Here is a 24,202-nt window from a genome sequence, read left to right as displayed (position 1 = left end):
TTCTGGTCAATGAGCTATAAAACGTTGACAAGATGCATAAAGAGAAGGGGCAGGGAGATTAGCCAAGAGAGAGAGACAGACAGACAGGCCCTGAGTTTGAGAACATTTTTATTCTCGTCAGACTGCTCCTATTGAACAGTAATCAATAATATTCTATTCACAAATTCATAGCAGAGCGGAAAGGTTACCACTGCTAACTGATATTCATTACTGACACACACCCACACATGTGTGGGTGTGTGTGTGTACGAGCACAAAATGCATGAATGCAGACACATGCAGAGAGATTCAGAGAGGTCATATTAGTTAACAAAATATTGATTCTGAGCTTTAGAGTGGGAATGGTGCAGCGGGAGTGAGGGATTACAAATTCAGCATTTTTCCTCATAATGCTGCATAAAAGATTAGCAGCCGCGGTTCACAGTTATACGGAATCCGACACAGCTACTGTTACTATATTAAGGGTCCGGTGCATTTCAGGGAAGCTCTAATAGTAATTGCTGGATTTTCTGTTGTTGTTATGGTTTAGTGCAAAGCAAAGCCTGGTTGGTACCGCCAACCTTAGACCCTTATAGACCCTTAGGTATTAAAACAATTACTCCAACAATACCTTAATAGCATGTTACAGGTATTAAATACAATGATAGAATGAATAATGGCAACGCAAAATGAAAACAAATAAAATAAAGAAATTCCACAACAATAACTCCACAGTGCTAGTTCTCCTGTTAAACTTTTGTTTTGCAGGAGGTTGTTTTAGTTACAACTACATTTAGCATGCAGAGATTTGTTTAATGCTAACATGTTTGGATTGTATTAAGTTGCCTCATACATGCCTTGCACCTTATTTAGAGGGAGTGGTTTCATTTTCAAAATGTTTGCTTAGTTTTCAAAAGTTGCCTAATATAGATATACAGGTCAAATCTGTAATGTTTTGAAGTGTTTGCCTTAATGATAAACAAGACTACAGACATACTAGCAGCCCTGTGAGGCTGTGCTAAGGCATAGTGAAGCTTTAAGATAAATACTAACATCAGCATGCTAACATGCTCACAATGACGATGCTAACAGGCTGATGTTCAGCAGGTATAATGTTTACATGTGCTCACCATCTTTAGTTTAGCGGGTTAGCATTCTAACATTTCCTAATTAGCACTTTAACAGTTTTGCAGGTATTTGGTCACATGATGATGGTGCTCGATGGAAAGTCATGGGATCACCTATTATTACAATTCATCCTGAGGTGGACTTGAATGTGTACAGAAAAGTTCATGGAAATTCATCCAATAGTTGTGAAGACATTTAACTGGAGACAAATGTCAACCTGCAGGTGGCGCTAAGGGAAAAGTCAGGGGATCACCAAAGTCCGTAGGATTCATCGTCTGGGTGCCAATCCATCGATTAGATGTTAAGATATTTCACAGAATAAATGATTATGATGATTATTTGGATTCATCCTCTGGGTGCCATGAACGTCTGTACAAAATTCCATGGCAATCCATCAAATCAAATCAAATCAATTTATTTTTGTATAGCGTCAAATCACAACAGAAGTTATCTCAAGACGCTTTATATATAGAGCAGGTCTATGACCGTACACCATAGTACTCCATCCAACAGTTGTTGAGATGCATGTATTTCAGTCTGGACCAAAGTGGTAGACCAACCGACCGACCGACCGACCGACCAACCGACCGACCGACGGTAACCGCTGTATGAGCGCGGTGCAATGCTGTGGTGATTAGCTAGCCATTAGGACACACACAGCATCCATTCATGATGATGGGTATGGAATGAAGGACTCTATTGGTATCAGTATCACTTTAAAAGGGTACTGGTATTGGTAATGGCATCGTCATTTTTCAAACAATACCCAGCACTAGTGATGTGCACATTTTACAAATCATTTCTTATTTAAACAAACCTTTAACACTATTAATCTGTATTAAGTCAGATTCAGCTGTTGGTGTAGTCTCTGCTGTATTAACCTGTCAATGAAGGTAAGAGTGACAGTATGTTCATGATCAAAACGTGTTTGAATTTTGGTTTTGGGTGACCCTTTAGATTACATTAAGTTCAAGCATAAATCTGTCTTCAATAACACCAAAGTCAATATGAGATGATGACCCCACTTGCCTAAAATATAATGCAACATTTTTTGTCTGTCTGGGTAGTTATTTACCTTGCTGTCTCTCTAACCGGCTCTATGCCTGCTTCCCAGTCTGTCTGCCTATTTGTGTCCCTGCTAGACTTCTGCCTGTGTGTTCCTCTGGAAGTCTTGCAGCCATTTTTTATGATTGCTAAATAAAGAGAGACAAACTTGCCACCTCTCTGTCAGTCGCGGTGGGAGATTCACAAAGTACTCACACACAACTGACCTACAAGTGGCCCGCTGTGTGTGTGTGTGTGTGTGTGTGTGTGTGTGTGTGTGTGTGTGTGTGTGTGTGTCTCTGTTGAAAGCCGTCACACTCCACTCCCAATGGCAATCTTGACACTTCCTCAGTGAGGCCTGCGCAAGTTTATCTCATACAGACAAAAACACGTACACACACGAGCACACGCACATATTTTCACGCCACTGAGGAGCTAATTAAACACAACGTGCCTGGTGAGAGACGTGTGTGTGTGTGTGTGTGTGTGGTTGAATTGTGCAGAGTGCTCGGTGGGAGAGAGACAGGCAGGTCAACTCTGACAGCTTTTACACAGTGAACGGAGGGAGAGCAAGTAAAAGAGGAGGTATAGAGAGAAAGTGTGTATGTGTGAGAGAGAGAGAGAGAGAGAGAGAGAGAGAGAGAGAGAGAGAGAGAGAGAGAGAGAGAGAGAGAGAGAGAGAGAGAGAGAGGCAGAGGAAAAGAGTTGAAGAGAGAGTGAGAAATAAAGACAACTGGATCCTGTTTTGTAAAAGGGTTCATACTTTCAGGAATTCATATCTTTATCTACACCGATCAGCCATAACATTAAGACCACTGACAGGTGAAGTGAATAATAACACCTGGCAGTGGGGGGGGATATATTAGACAGCAGAGAACATTTTGAACTTTGAACTTTGTGTTGGAAGCAGAAAAAATGGGCCAGCGTAAGGATGTGAGCGACTTTGACAACAAGGGCCAGATAGTGCTGGCTAGACGACTGGGTCAGAGCATCTCCAGAACTGCAGCTCTTGTGGGATGTTCCCGGTCTGCAGTGGTCAGGACCTACCAAAAGTGGTCCAAGGAAGGAAAACCGGTGAACCAGCGACAGGGTCAGACCCGAGGCTCATTGATGCACGTGGGGAGCGAAGGCTGGCCTGTGTTGTCTGATCCAATAGAAGAGCTACTGGAGCTCAAACTGCTGAGCAAGTTAATGCTGGTTCCGATAGAAAGGTGTCAGAACACACAGTGAGGAGCAGTTTGTTGCGTATGGGGACAGGGGTCAGGGCTGTTTTGGCGGCAAAAGCAGTATTAGGTATATTAGGCAACATAAGGCATCATAATGTTATGGCTGATCGGTGTATATATCATGTGTAACTAGAACCTCTGCCAAGGTTTTTGTTCATGTTGAGATGAGCGGTACGTCGCTAGTTGACATGTGTAAAATGCCAGAGTGATAGATGAGAAAGAAAAAAAGAACCTCTGATTAAGAGAGAGAGAGAAAGAGAAACAGAGGAGAGGGTATGAGAGGCATTTCAATTAAAAGGAAAACAAACTTAGCGAGAAGAAGAGAGAAGAAGAGACAGCCAGAAGAAAGACAGCTATGAGGATCCATGTCAGTAATCTAGGGCATCTTTTTTCAAAATGAAATACCAACTGGTCATAAATTACCAGGGGAACTGGTTGTGTGTGTATGTATGTATATATATATATATATATATATATTATGCATATACACTGATCATGTGGGCTATGCACATTTACAGCTGCATTGCAAGTTAGTGTGGGGTGAAACACAGGACAACCAGCTAATGAACCATTTGAAGTTCCAATAAAGTTACAACATACAGCAGCACAAACTGAATGTCCAGGGTACATACATTTATATCATCATTCCCACGGCTGCTGTGCTAGTTAACACAAAGGTTACACAGAGTATCATTGCCTTGCCAACAGCCCCAGGCAGCATTTTTATGAAGGAAGTCTCCCTTCTAAAAGCAATCTGCTTTAAATACCAGATAACTGTGTTTAAAAGCGTTTTCAAAGCGTCTTCTCCCTGTCCACATTAAGCTGCAGTTTTTCCAACATCCAGACCCTACAGCTTTTCTAAAATGCTCTCCAGAGTAAATCAATCTGAAACTGTGAGTTCTGCATTTTACTGTGGACAGAAGAAAACAATGACGTACAGTAAGCAGGCTCAGACATCAGATCAGCTGCTGTGTGGCACCTGCAGGAGGCAGTATATTTTTGGGCAAAAATCCCATAATAACCTTTCAGCATATTGTAATTCAAGTGTTCTGAGAGAAAACTAGACTTCTGCTCCTCCTCATGGCTCTGTTTTCAGGCTTTAGAAAATATAGCCCATGACGGGAGACTTTGACCAATCACAGGTCATTTCAGAGAGAGAGTTCCTATTGGCTGTTCTCCGGCTGGTGGGCGGTGCTTGGTATTTCCTCAACTGACCTCAACAAACTTTCTCATTTTACAGCTAAGCAGTACACTACAAGATGATTCTGAGAACATGTGAGGAGAGAAATAGACATTACAGTAACAGAATACTGATTCATATTTGATCAGCGCTGCCTAGTTTGACCGTTTGATTGGAGTTCATGAGATTGACAGCTGCTCAGAGATGGCAGACTCCAGCTTGGCTCTGATTGGTTGTTTTCTTCCGGTCCGCTTTATAAAATAAACGTTTTTTTAATCATATTTGCTCCATTTCTACCCACCGCTGCTTTAAGAGGTCAACTTTCTATTGCTTATAATTCTCAAAGAAATCGGTAGTGTGTACACAAGTCACTTTCACAAGTAAACAGTGTTTTCAGATTTAGTCAATTACTGTGTATGTGGTCTCAGAGTGGGTTACTGCATACCATCTTGCCAGAATGAAAAGCTCTTAAACTTAAAGGAATGTGCCATCTTCCCTCCAAAGCAATCAGTAAATCACACAAGCCATCTGAAGGACTCTTCCAACAGGACTGCTTGGCTGGAACTAGACATTGTATAATATACACCAGATACTCTTTCTTACAAAAGAATATCATAAAAACAAAAACCTGGAGCACAATTTTGGATTTGCCCCACCACACTGTATAGTGAAGAGGGAATGAGTTTTAGCTGTAGTGCAGCTGGGTGAGAGAGTACAGTCTGAGAGCTACAGCTAAATAATTAAAGGGGAATCCCACCCTGAAATGGAATTCACAAATGGTATTTGTTTGTTCTCTCACAGTTCAGTCTGTGTGTGAACACGGGCAACTACATTCCAGAGAAACTAATTACCCAGTGGTCTGACAGACTGAGTGGAGTTATGAGAGAGCTTCACCGGTCCACATCTCAGTACAGTCACTCAGTAGGACGGTGCAGGGAGTACACCATGTGGTAAGATAACAGTTAAACAGGCACATCCCTCTCAGGCAGCACACATGAGTTATAACCCTTATACAATACAGTAAAGTTAAAAAGAGTGGGACTCTTTAATCAACAAAATGAAGGGTCACAGAGCAGTGGTTCCCAAAGCATTTTCCTTGAAGCCCTCTCTACCTGTATCTAAGACAAGCTGAGTAAAGTGAATTAAATGAGTTAGTCTTTTTTTTAATAAATCAACTGTTCTGTAATGAATATAACTCGTCAGTGCCTCCCTCTGTGTGCGGCGGGTGGGAGAGCAAACAGTTTGACCGCAGTGAAAATGTTTTTGAAAGGCTAAACACCAACAAATATGGATTGAAGCAGAATATTTCATTAGATAAAAACTTGTTGTGAATTTTGTAAATGATTACATCTATCTTTTTTCAATAAATGTTGATTTTTGGTCTTTACAATACTCTGGAGTTATTGGAAATGTTTGTATCACACAAGTCTGAAATACTATACTAACAGTATAATACTAATGATATTAGTGTAGCCTGATCTTTATCTGACACTGTGCAGAAATAATGGGTTCAAACTCAATGTGGCCTAGGAGGTAGCAAAATATTGTGCCATGAAATATCGCGATATAAAAACGTGACGATATGCATCGTTGAGACGAAAAACTGTATCGCGATATCAGGGCATAATAGGTGCATCTAGTCATACAAGCACTGATCTGCATTCTCTCGTTTTTTTCAGTGGTTGGTTTGAACAGACGAGGGTGCTCTGAGTTCAGACCAGTAGGTGAAGCACCACCCCCCCACTGTCGTCTTGCTTTTTTTTACAGAAATAAAACCCATTTAGTTCATTTTTGAGGCATGACAGACGCTTCAATCTGACAGTGAACGCATCTTAAGGAGTCACCTCAGAGCGGCAGGTGTTATATTTCACACACACACGTTGAAGAGAGAGAGTTGACAGACCGAGAGATGGTGGAGGATTTGGTGTTGAAGCGAAAAGCAATCGCGCCTATTTGGCAATATTTCAGATTCAAACCCAATGCTATAATAGAACCATAACGTTAATGAGGTGGCGTTAATGAGGTAGCATTAATCCCTGCAAGGAGAGCGGAGCGGTCACAGCCGGTGTGCCCGGCGCCAGGTAGACCCGGTGCCGGGTAGACCACTGTGGCCCCACAGCAAAAGCTGGACTGGAGAGGCCAGACACACAGCCACCCGACGGTAAATATCAAAGTAAGAAAGCTGCACATGTTGACAGTCATCTTTTCTTGTAAAATGTCCAGTGTAATCGGTAACACCAGTGTTGTCACAAGTTAATTAACCGGTGGGAATATTTCCTCACCGTCACATCCCTAGTGCTGGTGTGGTTAGTCCACCGTCACATCCCTAGTGCTGGTGTGGTTAGTCCACCGTCACATCCCTAGTGCTGGTGTGGTTAGTGCACCGTCACATCCCTAGTGCCGGTGTGGTTAGTGCACCGTCACATCACTAGAGGTGTGGTTAGTCCACCGTCACATCCCTAGTGCTGGTGTGGTTAGTGCACCGTCACATCACTAGTGCTGGTGTGGTTAGTGCACCGTCACATCCCTAGTGCTGGTGTGGTTAGTGCACCGTCACATCCCTAGTGGTGTGGTTAGTGCACCGTCACATCCCTAGTGCTGGTGTGGTTAGTGCACCGTCACATTCCTAGTGCTGGTGTGGTTAGTGCACCGTCACATTCCTAGTGCTGGTGTAGTTAGTGCACCGTCACATTCCTAGTGCTGGTGTGGTTAGTGCACCGTCACATCACTAGTGCTGGTGTGGTTAGTGCACCGTCACATTCCTAGTGCTGGTGTGGTTAGTGCACCGTCACATCACTAGTGCTGGTGTGGTTAGTGCACCGTCACATTCCTAGTGCCGGTGTGGTTAGAGCACCGTCACATCACTAGTACTGGTGTGGTTAGAGCACCGTCACATCACTAGTGCTGGTGTGGTTAGTGCACCGTCACATTCCTAGTGCCGGTGTGGTTAGAGCACTGACACATCACTAGTGCTGATGTGGTTAGTGCACCGTCACATCACTAGTGCCGGTGTGGTTAGTGCACCGTCACATCACTAGTGCCGGTGTGGTTAGTGCACCGTCACATCACTAGTGCCGGCATGGTTAGTTCACCGTAACATCCCTAGTGCTGGTGTGGTTAGCGCATTTGCAGGTGATTTGCAGCCAGGTTATAATGGAGGAGCCAGGCGAAATTAGCATAGAAGTTGTGTGATGTTTTGCATTTTGTGTCTTTTTTTAAATTATTGTCATAATATCGTATCGTATCGAGATTGTGAACCCAATATCGTGTATCGTATAGTATCATGAGCTGAGTGAATCGTCACACCCCTAATATTTCATTATAAAATCTGACTAGGATCATGTTTTAATGAGATATTACTGAGGGAGAGGCCATGTCTATGTACAGTATGAGTGAGTGTGTATTTACCTGTGTTGACAGCAGTATAGCAGTGTGTGTGTGTTGTCCTGTATTAGCAACAGCAGTAGCAGTATTGCCTTGGCTCTTGTTACTGTGGATGGACTCTCTAGACAGCGCAGCACCTTCAACACCAAATCCTTCAAGACACAAACACACAAATGAATAAAGTGAAACTGACTGTGTACAGTCCAAGATACAATGCTTTGCAATTCAAATACTCTTCTTCAACCTCTTATCCGGGGTCGGGTCGCGGGGGCAACAGCTCCAGCAGGGGACCTCAAACTTCCCTTTCCCGGGCCACATTAACCAGCTCTGACTGGGGGATCCAGAGGCGTTCCCAGGCTAGTGTGGAGATATAATCTCTCCACCTAGTCCTGGGTCTTCCCCGTGGCCTCCTCCCAGCTGGTCGTGCCTGGAACACCTCCCAAGGGAGGCGCCCAGGGGGCACCCTTACCAGATGCCTGAACCACCTCAGCTGGCTCCTTTCAATGCAAAGGAGTAGCGGCTCTACTCCGAGTCCCTCACGGATGACTGAGCTTCTCACCCTATCTCTAAGGGAGACACCAGCCACCCTCCTGAGGAAACCCATTTTGGCCGCTTGTACCCGCGATCTAGTTCTTTGGGTCCTGACCCAGCCCTCATGACCATAGGTGAGAGTAGGAACGAAGATTGACCGGTAGATCGAGAGCTTTGCCTTCCAGCTCAGCTCTCTTTTCGTCACAACGGTGCGGTAAAGCGCCCCAAACTATATTACTGCAATGTATCCACATAATGTATGCAGAGAAATAAGAAATTATTCAATGTAATATGTTCCCTATGGTGTTAAAAATAATCTGGAAATGTGTCGACTAAGAGGCTAAAAACTTAATCAGCTCAGACTCCCATTATCACACAACGTGCACACACACACACACACACACACACACACACACACACACACACACACACACACACACACACACACACACACACACACAAAAACAAACTTGCAAACTTGTATGCCTACAGCTACTTTAGACATCCATTCACTCAGCATAAACTCAGCGGCAGTAACTGGTTGGAAAAATTTGAGACTGGCCAACATTCATTACCATTATCATTATCACCAACACCACACGCTTCTAACTGTGTGTGTGTCTGTGTGTGTGTCTGTGTGTCTGTCTGTGTGTGTGTGTGTGTGTGTGTGTGTGTTTGTGAGCTAATGTGAGAGTGTGTGCATGCGTGTGTGTTTATGGGGCGACACACCAAGTTAATTAATTTCAAAGCCCAGTAGTGTGTGCCTAGCTGATAAGTCCCTCCCCACTACCCATAATGCTCTGCTGAAGTAGAAGGCTGCAGCACGTTCATTCAGCCAATTAGCCCAGATACTGACACACTCTACAAATTAGCGTATGTGCATGCACGCGCACGCACATACACAGTCACTCTCTTACATGCATGCACACAAACACACACACACACTAACAGACAGAGTTCTGTGTAAACAAACTCTTGGACTGTCTGTCTTTGTGCCAGGGGAGAGAGAGAAGGGAGAAAGAGAAGGGGGGTGAATGCATATCAGTGTATAATTAGAGCAGAGTTGAAGTACTAAGTTTGTATGCTGGTGTTAAATTGGAAATGCTCAATGCAAATAAATTCAGTTCAGAGTCAATTACCAATGCTAGACTCCAAGTTAAAAACCTTCAAATCAATTTTAGCCCCTCTGCCTCACCAAGATTAGTGCTTTGTATACACACTAGATGGGCTGTCTGGTGAACAATTAAATAAGTAATTCATCACAAATTAGTTTGCACACAGTTCAGCATTAGTTTATGAACTGTAAGGAAGAAAGAAAGAGAGACAGACAGAGAGAGACAGAGAGAGAGAGAAGCAGAAAGTCAAGATTTAGAGAATTTGAATCTAATTTCATTTGTTTGTCATGTTGTTGTGTTTTCATCCCTCAGTACTTGTGTAAAAATCTCCTTATTTGTAACTTTCCCCCAAAAGAATCGAACCCTCTCCAGTAGAGATGTTACCACCTACATTTCCTGTAGAATTTCTCTGGAGCAATATCACTAAATATAACATTAGTCCAGTTGATATGTAATCCGTGTGTATTTTAATTTGACATTTTGCAATAAATTCTTACATTCTTCTGCAGTTGTGCGTAAGAGTATACACGTTACCTTGCTCTGTGTGACGCGGTGTGTTTGGATGCGTGAGGTGAGTATGGCAGCGGCCGTAGCAGTGAGTAGGTGCTGCTGGACCCTGGCCACTGCTCCACCGATGCCCTCCAAGATGGCCGCAGGGCCACAGGTATCAATCACTGCCAAGAAGACTGCTGGGACCACCCGGGTTAGCCTCGAAAGAGCCTGGAGACACAGAGACAAACAGATAAACACACATGGAGGTAATGTATGTCATTCATGGATCGTGTTCCCATTCCTTTGTAATGTCATGTTGCGCTTGACATCCCTGATGATAAGCTGTTAGTGCCTTAAAATAAGAAGCAGGTGCTCAGTTGTACGTAACATGGAGTGATAAATAACCTACAAATGCATTCATAATTCAACCCACTGAACCCTTAATAAAGAAGTCAATATGATTCACAGTCTGACAATGGGGGATATGAAATGCTGCATGAGGGCTGAGTTAATAGATGTGCATGTAGCCCATCTAGAGATCTGGTGGGTTAAGCTAAACAAAATAATTTGTTGTCATTTATCATTAGAAGGAAGCTAGTTTTAATTTAGTTTCAGTTTTTATATATTTAGTTAGTTTATTTAGTTTTGCGGATTCAGCAACCACAAAATACAAGCACTTCAAGAAGTCAAAGCAGTGAAGCATCTTTGTCTGCTTTTACTTTGACTTTACTTTGAGTATGTATGACTTGAAAAACATATATATATTTTTTAATTTGTACCAACAGCTTGTGCCTTTTAATGTCAACTACTTGAGTTAACCGCCATGTTTTGTGTGTTTGATATCTTTTTGTGTTTGTAGGTCCCATAGAGATTATAGTATGTATGTATCTACAGCATATGTGCGTGTCATGTATGTATTATCTGTCCACAGTCACGCATACATGACAGTGAGTGTTTCCATGCGTGTGAACTCACGGAGATGGCAGTGACTCTGACAGCCTCCACAGTAGAGTGAGTGAACAGGTACCAGAGGGCGGAGCCTATCTCCGAGGTAACCAGGTGGTGGGAGGGGCCAGAGACGGCGGTGGAGATGTTCTCTATGGCTTTAGCAGCCATGTGATGAACTATGGAATCATCCTGTAAGACACAAGCACTCAAACATTTTTGAGTCATATAAATCCACTTTGGAACAATGACCAACCAGGTCATTTTAACAAGTACATATTATTAAGTGAAATTATTAATCTAAGTATTGGGTTACTGACAACTACATCCGTCAAACACTTCTCAATAGCAGAGAATAGAGAGCATCTTTTACCACAGTAAACAGGGTTTCATCTCAAAACATCACACAGATGACTACAGTCCATTCAAAGCTAGGGTTGGTGGTGTTGTTCAATACATTTTTTGTCATTAGTTGAAATTCTCATAACATCCCGACAGAAATCAATAAATCAACTGCTCCAACAAAAAAAAAGACAAAAATCTGGTATCTGCGGCTGTCGGAGGACTGCAATCAACCCGTCCAAACATTTCATTTGGCCTGAATGAAATGATTGCACGGCGGGCCGGCCTGTCTACCTGCCTGTACGCACTCTGCCCGAGCACTCATTGCGCGTCACCGGAGTCTGGTTGTTTACGTTCATATTGATAATAGTGGGGGAGTGGCTTTGAATGGAGGCCTGAACGGACAGACTGTCAGTGTTGCTGACTTTTGGAGCTGGTGTTGCTAGCTACTTTCATTGGAAAAGTCAAGTCAAGTCAAACTTTATTTGTATAGCACGTTTAAAAACAACCGCAGTTGACCAAAGTGCTGAACATGTACATAATAAAAATGAATACAAGGCAAACAACAATATGAACAGAGCAAAAACAATAACCATAATGTGCACATAAAAGCAGTAAAGGAGAGGAGCACAACAGAAAATAAACTTAATCAAACACCAGTGAGAGGAGGTGAGTCTTCAGCAGCGACTTAAACGATGCTACGGTCTGAGCAGTTTTAATATGAAGAGGTGAGCTGTTCCGGAGGGCTCGGTCGCCTCTGTTTTTCAGTCTAGTTGTGGGAACATCCAGGAGCATCTGATTGGTCGACCTCAGTGCTCTGACCGGAGAATGGACGTGCAATAGTTCTGATAAATAAGGTGGTGCCAGCCCATTTAAAACCTTAAAAACAAGCAATGAAATCTTAAAGTCAATCCGGAAACGGACAGGAAGCCGGTGGTCGGAGGCCAGAATTGGAGATACGTGAAAAGAGTTGGCAACATGGGCTCGGTTTTTCGGTTGGATCATTTTAGAAATCTAGTGTACTCTTACTAATTTCTCAGTATTACGTACAATCACAACCTTTGCCTAAAAAATATTAAAACTATTTGAAAACTGAAAATCTTGTCCTGACAAGACAAATGTTAATGGAGTTCATTTAAGAACCATCCGGTAAGAGGATTTGGGAGCACGGGTTGGTCAAAAACCTTGCAGCTTGAATTCAAAGTCCTCAACGCCAACACTACGACACAGACCCAGATGACCCTCCTTAGCATAATCAACATGCTTAGAGATAGATAATACAGACCCAAGGAACATCATGTTGCTGACTGCTTCTTGTGTTCACCCACAGGGCCAGTTCAAATATGCACACTAGAACAGTACCGTCTTCTATTTGAACTAATAAATGTAAAGATTAGTGTTCATTATTGTGTGCACATGCATCCTAATAGAAGAGCATACCATAGTGGTTTGTGACCAAAAAATTGTTTTTTTCTACTATCAAACATAATGCCATTGTGAGCAGCACATCTTCTGGTTCATTGTTAAGTTACAAACTAAAAACTTGATTACTTAAAAATGTCATACACCAAAAGGAAGAAATGAAGAAAGTACTAACACAATCACAAACTGACAATTAGATTAGCTCTCAACATCACCTCAACAGTGTGCGTGTGTGTGTGTGTGTGTGTGTGTGTGTGAGTTAGTGTGCAAGTGTTTGTGTGCGTATATGCCTGTGTATACTGTATAAGCCCACACACCTTTGCCTGAGTAGAGAATAGTTGTTTGTGTTCAGACAATGGGGCCAGGCTAATGAAATCTCTGTGGCTGAGGAAATGAGTTTTTCCAGGAAAGTCATTGTGGAGAAAGACAGGAAGTAGAAGAGAAGTGATTGCCTCTGTCAGGTTATTATTGTGTTTCACGGTGTTACATCACTTAGACGCCACTCTCCCTAGATATGAGATACAATAGAGTCTATTCATAAAACACAGTTAACTATATACTGTGGCAAAGTTCTTAATAAAGCGGAAACAGTAATTCAATAATGGCAATTTATCATGGTAATTCTAAAACATGGTGCAGGTGACAGATAATGCCATTATTACATTACTTGATTGTTGCATATTCCACACATAACAGTCTGCACATTGAGTATATATGCAATGCACAACATTCAAGAAATGAGAGACTTAAGAGAACACCAGTTACAGTGATACTCCATTGAAAATCTGTCTTTCTAATATCAAACTCTCTCCCTTTAAGCTTGAACTGGCTGTTCAAAGTTTGTAGTTTGTTTCTTATCACACAACTGCAGCTGTGGTCAGCTTGAATCCATGTCATCTACAATGGACCCAAATGGTGACAAATTTTCACATAATCCGTTTTTCTGCTGTCCATCTGTGTGCACTATGCAATAACAGCAAGAATAATGTCCCTACTGCCCAGCAGAAAAGTGTCCAAGAAGTGAACCTTTTAGAATCGAGCAAAATCTTGATTCTCTTATGGAGGCAAGGATGTACCTCTCTGACATTTAACCATGCATCAACGGTCAGGCTGTGATCCACAGTTATTTAACATTTTATAGACATTAGAGACACAGCCTAGTCAACCACATGGGAACTCTAATCATAACTGAGAGCTAAAATAACCTGCCTATTAATCCAATATAGGACATCACATTGTGTACTCAACACCAAGGGACTACGTAACATGACAACATAATGAATCCTCTGGCACCCCTGCGGGAACCAGTAGGATGGTCTGTTCCAGCATTCCCCAGGCCGTGCGGGCCAGCTCACTAATGAGCCCACGGGGGAGCACCCACTGTCTGTGTGTTTAATAGACTGTAGCCCTGCCAGGAACTACACAGAAAGAGAAAGAGGGGGAGACCGAGAGACAGAGAAAGAGGGAGATGCAGTGAGATAGATATCCTTATATGTGGTGAGAAACAAGTAGCTCATGCAAGAAACTCCATCATTATGATGCAGAGGAAGCAATGCAGGAAGGAAAGCGTAAGTTATTCTCATTATAATTTCTCCCAGTATGAGAAACAAGTTCATCCGTGAAACACACTCATTATATTATACTCCGCGTCCTACTTAAACCTCACATCTCCACAGAGCCATCTTTAAAGAAACGGATTCCCTGATAACTTGGCTACAAGGTCATTTAACATTTCTTTATCTTTACACACATGACTCTGCCAAGTTTGAACGTAAATGATTATAGATCTGTATTATACAATCACAGTATTTTTGGCTGGACCACAGAGGGCTAACCCTACAAACGCAAAAGTCTGTCACTGAGTGACTGACTGATTGATAAAGTTGCACGATTGGTCGGCTGTGTGTTGGAGTTGCACGACACGTCCGTCTCACAAAACTTGGACCAAGCTGTGAAACTAGGTGGTAGCATCTTATCCAGTGTTTCCCTTCAATGTGAGAGTCATTTGATGGGGTGGAGTATTCAGATTCAAGGGGTTTGAATAAAGAATTATTCATAAATAAATAATGGTAAATATATCTCTAACAATACATTAACAGTAGACAAAGGGAGAAAAACTTCAAACTTATTCAAAAAATATTGTATAATTTAGATAATCCAAAAAATGACTGCTAATGGGTCATTAAACTAAACGTGCACAATAAGTATTGCAGTGTATAGTAAATGTAAAAAAAAATATTAGGACATCCTGATATTGAGTTGCAGAAAATGTTAGGACAATTCATATATTAGTTATGTCAAAGATTAGAAATGTTTCTCTGACTCAGCTGTATATCCTCCTTGATGATTGGTATAGATCTTATAAAATAAGTAAGAGACTAACATTTGGTAGATTTAGAGCCTTCCAGAGGGGTCACAGAGCAGATCTAATTAAATTACATACCGACTCTCATACATCCTTACTTCAAACATCCAGCCATGACTTCCGAGTCGGTACTTTTTATCCTAATTTAGGACTATTTAAGATAGATATAATACTCTGGCAAAACATACATTCTTCAATTTCCTGGATTTGAATTTGGCAATTGCTGAAAACATTTATTTTATCTTACTGGTGTTTCTACTTTAAACAGGATTTCCATCTTTTTCGTCAGGTTTCAACAGGACTAACTGGCTTCCTGGTAACTGGATTGAATAATACAAAATAAAAAACTCCCTGTGTAGCTCAGGGCTGACAGATACGATTTAAGCACTTTGAACCCCCTGGCTAAAAAAAGTTGGGAAAACCTCCGTTTCCAGATGAAAAGAGTTAAAAGGCACGGCAGATACGGAACAATAAAATCCTGTCTTCAAGTGTCGATCAGTAGATTAGTTTTATATCCAAACATGTTTGCACCTGGCCTCCGAGTCTCAAGTAGAAAGAGATCACATCACAAAAACTACATCACATGATGCAGGATTTGTCTGTATGCCTGTGTGTGCGCAAGTGCGCGTGTCCACATGTCTGATGTGGTTTCCCTCTGTAATTAAAGTCCTTTAGAAGCCAGTGCACCTGGTTTTGAATGAGCCCCTATGGCAAAGACACAGACACCATCTATCAGCTTCACACAGAACATCTAACACCCCTAATAGCCGCATTCAAAAGAGAGAGACAGACTGTCTGATTAACAGGCTAACAGACAGGCGGCGGGGCGTGAAGGAAGAGGCAAGACATGTGGACAAAACAGCAGAAAAGAGCAACAAGTTAGAGGTGCAAATGGACAAACAGGAAACGAGACAGAATAGCAGACAGACAAACAGAGAAGCACATCTAAAATAACCAACAGACCAGACAAGGAGACAAACAGATAAAGAAACAGAGATACGGGTAGGTAAAGACAGACAAAAGGCAGTACAGGAAGACAAACTGGCATAGGAAGAGGACAGGCTAATATAAAAGTAAAAAGAGGAGAAACAGGCAGGTGGACAGACAGTTACACTCACGGTGCTATTGTCATCTTTCCCTCGTTTTTCTGTGCATAAACGACAGTGCCACTCATTTTTGTTGAAAAATGGGCAAATCAATACAACACAGTAACTGTGTGTGCGTGTGTGCGTGTGTGCATGTGTGCATGTGTGCACGTGGAATGGTCATCTTATGTTAGAGACACGAGGGTAGGACCCATGACTGTCTTCGAGAGTCCCCCTCTGTTCTCCTCTCCTTTGTGGAAGATAGTGATAAATCATTAATAGGCTCTGTGTGTGTGTGTGTGTGTGTGTGTGTGTGTGTGTGTGTGTGTGTGTGTGTGTGTGTGTGTGTGTGTGTGTGTGTGTGTGTGTGTGTGTGAGGGGGATTTCTGCCTTCTGCCCCTTGGCTTCTATCACTGTAATACAGTTCACACATCATTTCTGCTGCACGCACATACACACACACACACAGACACATTTTCCATCATCGGCAGCAGAAGCATCATCTTGTTCAGACTCATAAATAATTTCCTGCAGCTCAAGTCTGGCCTGGAAACCTGCCTTTCACTCCATGCCATCCACTCCCCCTCTCCAAGTACAACTCTCTCTCTCTCTCTCTCTCTGACTCCCTGCCATCTCCTCTCCCTCTCCCACTGCACTGATCATTCTCTCTCTTCCTCTCTGTCACTCCCTGCCATCCCCCACTATCTCCCTCTCCACTGGTAAAACCACCATGCTCGCTTTGGCTCTGCCCCCCCCCAGTCGACCCCTTCGTCTACTACAACGATCTCCATCCCTCTCTCCGGTGCTTTACTTGTAAATCAGGAAAAACTCTCAACAGCAGTGGAGGGGGCTGGGGTGATCCAGGGGGTCAGAAAACGCTTCAGAATCACACTGCCTGGAGCGCATTAGACCGGGTCTTGGCGCTGTATCTCAATGCTGTCATGCAATAAACAGTGTGTGGCACTGGATTTACATTTAGCACATTGGTAGACTGACAATCTCCTTCTCCAGACAACACTACTAGAGAAATGCATCACTAAATATTGGAGACACCACTTCAGCAATAAACCAGTTGGTCACATCAAATTATACAATATAAAAAAGGTCTTTAGTGATCACTAAAGACCTTTTTTATATTATAACCAAGAGTAGTTCAAACATCACATTATTTACGCTCATGTGCTATTTGAGAGAAAATTAATCTGAAGTGATATATAACTCTGCTCTGGGATTCCTCAGAACTGCATTGGAATACATTAAGGCCACAGCAAACTGCTACCAACTTTACATCCCCTCCACTGTGTAACAGTTAAATATTTAGTTTTCAACCCAAGGGCAAGTGAAACTGATAGAGACAATCAATGTTCCTGAATCTTAAATGGCCCCATCCAACATCTGACTTATCTTTGGAGGGCAGTTAGCTGGCTCAAATATTTTATTAAAAGCTGCACTAATCAATAGTTTTATATTAACAATGGATCAAATGAATATGTGTAATGTGAAAAGTTGTTGCTCGTTGTATGTCGGACCAACAGACAATTATCACCCAACTCTGCATATTGTAAACTGTCTTGTTTTTTCAGCCCGCAACTCCTCTCTCAAACTCCTTTCCAGCTGCTGTAGGCAGCTGCTTTCAGCAAAAAGAAAACTCTAAAAAACCAACTATATGCTGCAGTACCTGCCCAGTACCTAACGGCAGACAAAGTTAGTGACTAGCTGGTGAACATAGAGGACACTTAGAAGTTAAAGAGCCGGACATTTCCCTCAGGAATTGGTGGGGACCAAAACCAGAGGTAAAACATGCATTCCTGTGATCCAAAAGACCACATGCATGTAAACCATTTTAAGTAAAAAAATTTGAAATCAAATTACTGTACTACAGCAACTGAAAACAGGTGTCTCGGGTCTAAATACCCTGTTTAAGAGCAAGGGGAATGAAAGGAGCGTGAGACATTAGGCACGTTGGAGATGAGTCAGGCCGGCGCAGAATCGATCACCGGCGATCGGCGCACAATGCATGCCGCTTAAATTTGTGTACGACTTGATGCCGACTTGCTCTGACGTCATGCACACGTGGGCAACGATGACCTCGCGAGATCGAGGCGGCCGCAGTTGCTCTCCACCGACTGCACGACCCAGGGCATTATGGGAAACGCCTGATCAAAGAGCTGATTGTTTCTTAGTTTTGACAACAAACACCACGTGTTGCAGAAAGTCACAACCTTCTGTGTAATTGTAATATTTAACACTAGATTGTAGGCTGATAGTCTCATGTTGTGCAATGAAGGTTCATTAACTAACATATCTTGTGTGGTTGATAATAATAATAATAATAATCATAATAATAATAATAATCCTAATAATAATAATAATAAAGGTTATTTATAAAGCACTTATCAAAACGAGTGCTCATCACAATGCTTTACAAAACAATAATAACGGATAGAATCCAACGCCAGATACACGCACATTTCAACATATATTTACAAACAAATATAAACAAATCCAAACATAGTCTGTAAACTACAAGTAGCCTACAGATCGGATCTAACAGGAAGTAACTTTTCCTGTGACTTCCTGTAAATTCTTTGAAGGCTGCTGGAAATTGTCCGTCTTGACCGCAGCTTTTTGTCAACGCCGCCTGCTGCCGCCGCCTAATCTCGTGTACTTACCAGGTGAGACGCAGTTCATCTAGAATGAGACTTTTACTAAACCTTTTAAATACATTTTAAGAAAAACACAGAATTAAAATACATGTATAGAGTTTGAAATATAGGTTCATTCCTATTTATCACTGCAATATTCTGTAAAGTACTGCTATGACCGCTATAACAATAAAATGATCAAAGCAATATATCAATGCTTTAATAATTCCTGCTCCCTGTCTCTTTTATTTACATCAGCTGTCTTCTTTTTATTCTGTGTAAACTCAGCTTAAATGTTCAGTTTAAATGGACGGACATTGATTTCTTTTGTTGGACCAGCATTTAAAAACATTGATAAAAGTTGCATAGCGGCACACATTGGGGTGTTGGTTCTCAGTGGGACTGGCAGCACGAGCAGCCTCAGGCCTTGGGCTATTTGTCACCCTATTTGACATAATTTGAAAAAAACAAAATACTAATTCTTTGTCTATTCCCCTCTCTGCCTGTCTCTATTGCATGCTCCACTCTTGCTGTCAGGGATGAGCAACTCTATCTCTGCGGTCTTTTTTGACCAGATGTTCACCTCTGTATAACCCATGGCTGGATTATCCAAGCAGATCAGAGCACACGAGTCCCTCATGTGCTCTATTCTCACTGGCTCTGTCACCTCTTCACCTCGGTCAGAACAACATTTAATTTAATACAATTACTTCTAAATAAAGTAAAAAATAAAACGTTTATTAAAATATTTATGTCATCCAACACAGGTTGTTCAGTTTCATTTAAAAAATTCACATTAAATATCAGTCATATTATGCATTTGTTGTGACCATGTTGTCACCACCCTTGTTAACATTAATACTGTAACTCAAGATTTATGCCTGCTTTTTAATTCCACCTAGGGGGAGACTACACTCAATAATAACTTACATTGATGAGATGAAAATAACAGTAACTATAGTGCCCTCATTGTGCAGACAGACCGCTTTGCTGTGGCTGTATACCTGCATCTAGTCATACCTGTGATTAGGGATGTCACGGTACCAGAAATCTAGAAGTCCATACCAATACCAGTGAATTTCCACGATTCTCACTACCAAATTCGATACCACGGTAAAAAAAAAGAAAAACAACAACAAATCCCCTGTACTGTAATTCAACACACACTATTTTATTAAAAACATTTGAACATTACAAAAAACAGAGGCATGTAGCCTTTAAGTAATAAATACAAATAATTTGACCCATTTTGTTCATTTTGGCGTATCAGCGGCATGTTATTAATCGATAGTCAAACGATGGACACTACATACTGACCGTGAATGCATCTGGTCTGTCAGCTCAGAGTAGTAGGAGCAGGAGGCAGAGGATTTATTGTGGAAGCGAAAAGCAAACGCACCTATTTGGCAATATTTCACGTTTAATCCCAATGCTATTAGGGAACCATAACGTTAATGAGGTAATCGGCGCGAGGTGGATGGAGCCGTCACAGCCGGTGTGCACGGAGCAGCGGCGCCAGGTAGACCCCCGCAGCGGAGCCCCACAGCAAAAGCTCTACCGGAGAGGCCAGACACACCGCCACCCGACAGTAAAGATCAGAGTCAGCGCTCTGCACATATTGACTGTAATCTTTTCTTGTCAAATGTCCGGTGTAATCGGTAACACCGGTGTTACCGGAGTTTATGAACCCGTGGGAAAATTTTCCTCACTCACATCCCTACCAATGACCATTACAGGCATCGTACGGTACCTTCGGTACTGTATTAAAAGAGTATCGTCACGTTTTTAGAATTTTGGCATCGACTTGGTACCGAAGTATCGGTTCTCGTGACATCCCTGCCTGTGATATGCTAAAACATTTTAATGACTCAGTGCCGGCTGTCAATCACTCGCGAACTCTGATCAAACAGTCAAACTAGGCAGCGCTGATCGAATATGAATCAATATTCTGTTACTGTGATGCCTATTTCTTTCCTCAGATGTTTTCAGAATCATCTTGTAGTGTACTGTTTAGCTGTAAAATGAGAAAGTTTGTGACCCGGCAGCCATGTTGAGATCTGTTGAAGAAATACCAAGCACCGCCCACCAGCCGGAGCACAGCCAATAGAAACGCTCTCTCTCTGTAATGACCTGTGATTGGTCAAAGTCTCCCGTCACGGGCTAGATGTTCTAAAGCCTGAAAACAGAGCCATGAGGAGGAGCAGAAGTCTAGTTTTCTCTCAGAACACTTGAATTACAATATGCTAAAAGGTTATTATGGAATTTTTGCCCAAAGATGCCAAAAACATTCTGCCTATTGCAGATTTAATAATGGAGTTTTGCAGTATTCCACAAAAAATGCCATTTCTGCATTAAGAATGATATAGTTACAGTGCAAATATATGACTGTCTGTTGAAGTATAGTAAGTGATGGTATAGTGCGACCACCTTGTTAACTCCAGGAAATGTAATGCCCATGAGACAAAGTTAGACTATTTAGACTGCTCTGTAATATAATAGCAAATATAGTGTGGTTGTGCATCCACGAGAAAAACAGCCCGTCAGGGAGGAAGAGAGACTGGAGGGAGGAGGGTGAGATGGAGAGAGAGGGAGGCAGGTTGGGTCTGGGGATGAGTGTCTGGTCCCTAAGGCTGTGTGTGTGTGTGTGTGTGTGTGTGTGTGCGTGTGCGTTTTTCCGTCAGCCTACTCTCACAGCTCAATAATGATAAATAAGTCAACCTCCTCTCTCCTCCCCTCAACCCCTCTCCTCCCTGCTCCTGTCACACACCCACCCCTCCTCTGTTCATCCCCCCCCCCCCACTACACTCCCAGTGGTAATGAAGCAACAGTAGGTACTAGCTGACAACTGCGCAGACCAGAGTTTCATCTATATTCATTCTGCTACAGTGGGCCACCACAGTAAGACCCCTTCTACCTCTGAGAGACAAAACAACATCCATCCATCCCCTTCTCTCCCTCCACCTGTTTACTGTATCTACTAGTCTCACCCCCCCCTCACCAAAACTCTCCTTGTTCAGCAGCAATGGCCCACCATGTATGAACACTACAAAGAAGAACACTATTATATCTATATGGTGTGATATGGAAGCACTCGGCTGTACACAATTTGATACAAAAACAAGTAAAGCTAAACTTTAAAACCTCACGTTTCTTCCAGGTACAATGAATTAAGGAGGAAACACAGACACATGTAGCTGGGGCTGCACAATTAATCGAATATTAATCGCGATCACGATTTTGGCTTCCCACAATTAAATGAACATGATCGACCGCGATATTGACGTTTAAAATGCGTGCTCCGCTCATAGAAAACTCTGCTGCATTTCAAACTAGAATGTCACTCAGAGAGCGCAGACCTCTGCCAAGGTGCGTGACTTTAAAAACAGATCCTAGCTCACAGCTGGCGGTACCGTGGGGTGGTCGGCTTATTATTAACACGATGTGTTACCGTGTAACGTATCGGCAGATGCCTCTCTCATTCAGCAGCCTTGTTATGTCTGTATAACGTTACACTACGTTGTCTCTCATCCCGTCAGCAACTGCTTTGTTCTTTCTCACCACGGACGGACAGCAGCTCCCGCACACACATCCACACATATGTCTCTCTGCTCTCTGAAGGAAGGTGAAGTCATACATCATCAACGCGTCATCAGTTACACTGCGCATTTGTTATACCCTGTGGTCTTCATGCTCAGACTGATCGGAATCCTTAAAAATATTCCTGAATCCGGATCATGACCCGGATCGCCACCAAAATCTAATGGATTGTTCATTGTGCCATACCCCACCCCTTCAAAAAATGTCATTAAAATCCATCACAAACTTTTGGAGTAACCCTGTTAACAGACAGACAGACAGACAGACAGACAGACAAAAAACAACGCCCTTGGCCTTCGTGGTGGTAATCAAGCGCTTCCTGAACTACCAACCAGCCACCAGGGGGCAATCAAGATGTTTTGGCTTCACTTTTGGGGAGCCGTCTTGCCGCTGCGCTCACCCTACAGCGGCAGTCTGTGAAAAACTTTCCTGAATGTTGCGACTGCAGTCCAGAGTAGAAGAGTAATGAACTGTATATTACTCGTTTTAACAGAGAGCAGACGGGCAAAGTGAAAATGCACTGAATTCAGGTGAAGAAGAAACTTATTTTAAGTCTTATTTTGATGCAAACATTTGTAAATTAGCCGTAAAGTAGCACGACATGGAAGTGAAGGCAGCGCTCTGTGCAATAAAAATATTTTGTCCCTAAAATCTATGAATAATTGTGATAAATAATCATGATTGCAATATTGATCAAAATAATTGTGATTAGCATATTGGCCATAATGGTGCAGCCCTACTTATAGCTTAAGTTAAGAAGCACAGGGTCCCAACCGAAATAGGACCAGGCCGATCTCTAACTGTCAGTAGCATAATGCCAACATTAATAAATTACCTACATATTTCTTGATATATTTTAGGACACCGCTATTTCACTGGAGACATTTGTGACATCTTGTTATGCTATTATACCAACCAAAGTCATAATTTATCATTTTTCTTCTTCTAATTTTTTTTTATTTTTTATGACCGACTAATATGAGAGGATAATTAAATAGAAAAAGAGAGGAGATAGAAAGGAGAGAAAAAGAAAGCTATCTATATTTCTGCTCCATCTACTGTATATGTGTGTGTGTCTGGAGGGTCCTAATTGCTGCTGAGGTCAGGCTGCTGAGCAGTAAAGGGTTGTGTTTGATGCAGGTAAGAGTGTGCGTGCGTGCATGTGTGTGACTGCTCTGCATGCCCTTGACTTGCAGCTGGCAAACAACGCTTTAGGCCCCCACAGCTGCCTCATCATTACTGTTCACAGGGATCCCCTGCCACACACACACACACACACACACACACACACACACACACACAGCGAGAGAGACTTAGTCACAGCTACACAGGCACAGACACAAAAACAGAGACACGCAGACATACACAGAGACACTCACCCCTTCCCGCAGGCTCCTCATTAAGCCAGTGTAGGCGGCAGCGGGAACGAACCACAGTCCCTCTGGGGAGCCTCTCTTCTCCTCCTGATAGAGAGACATAGAAAAGACAGGGAGAAAGGGTGAGAGGAGAGAGGAGAGAGGAGAGAGGAGAGAGGAGGAGGGGGTACAGATGGGGGGGCAGGGGCAGTAGAGGAGTAGAGTGGGAGTGAGAGAAAGGCAGAGAGATAACGTGGAGGAGATGCAAGTCGAGAGAGGAGAGAGGGAAAAGGGCAAGAAAGAGCCAAGTCGGGGAGGGAAGAAGGGAGCAAGAGGAGCCATGACATCTTGATTACCATGTCTGTGC

The 24,202-nt window shown here is 42.5% G+C and overlaps 1 protein-coding gene across 4 annotated transcripts in view; it reads right to left on the bottom strand.

Moving 5' to 3' along the window:
- Nucleotides 1-24,202, bottom strand: part of ulk4 (unc-51 like kinase 4) — a 109,415-nt gene that overhangs the window by 58,081 nt on the left and 27,132 nt on the right. For all 4 annotated transcript variants that reach the window (XM_074654824.1, XM_074654822.1, XM_074654825.1 and 1 more), the window contains 4 exons: nt 23,860-23,943; nt 11,055-11,216; nt 10,122-10,307; nt 7,966-8,093 (listed from right to left, as the gene is read on the bottom strand). In XM_074654824.1, coding sequence (XP_074510925.1) covers nt 7,966-8,093; nt 10,122-10,307; nt 11,055-11,216; nt 23,860-23,943 — 560 coding nt within the window. The remainder of the gene's footprint in view (nt 1-7,965; nt 8,094-10,121; nt 10,308-11,054; nt 11,217-23,859; nt 23,944-24,202) is intronic.

This window comes from Sebastes fasciatus, chromosome 12 (assembly GCF_043250625.1).
Source record: "Sebastes fasciatus isolate fSebFas1 chromosome 12, fSebFas1.pri, whole genome shotgun sequence".
Lineage (NCBI taxonomy): Eukaryota > Metazoa > Chordata > Actinopteri > Perciformes > Sebastidae > Sebastes > Sebastes fasciatus.
The sequence above is the reverse complement of the archived record's forward strand: the minus strand, read 5'-3'. Positions and strand labels throughout refer to the sequence as shown.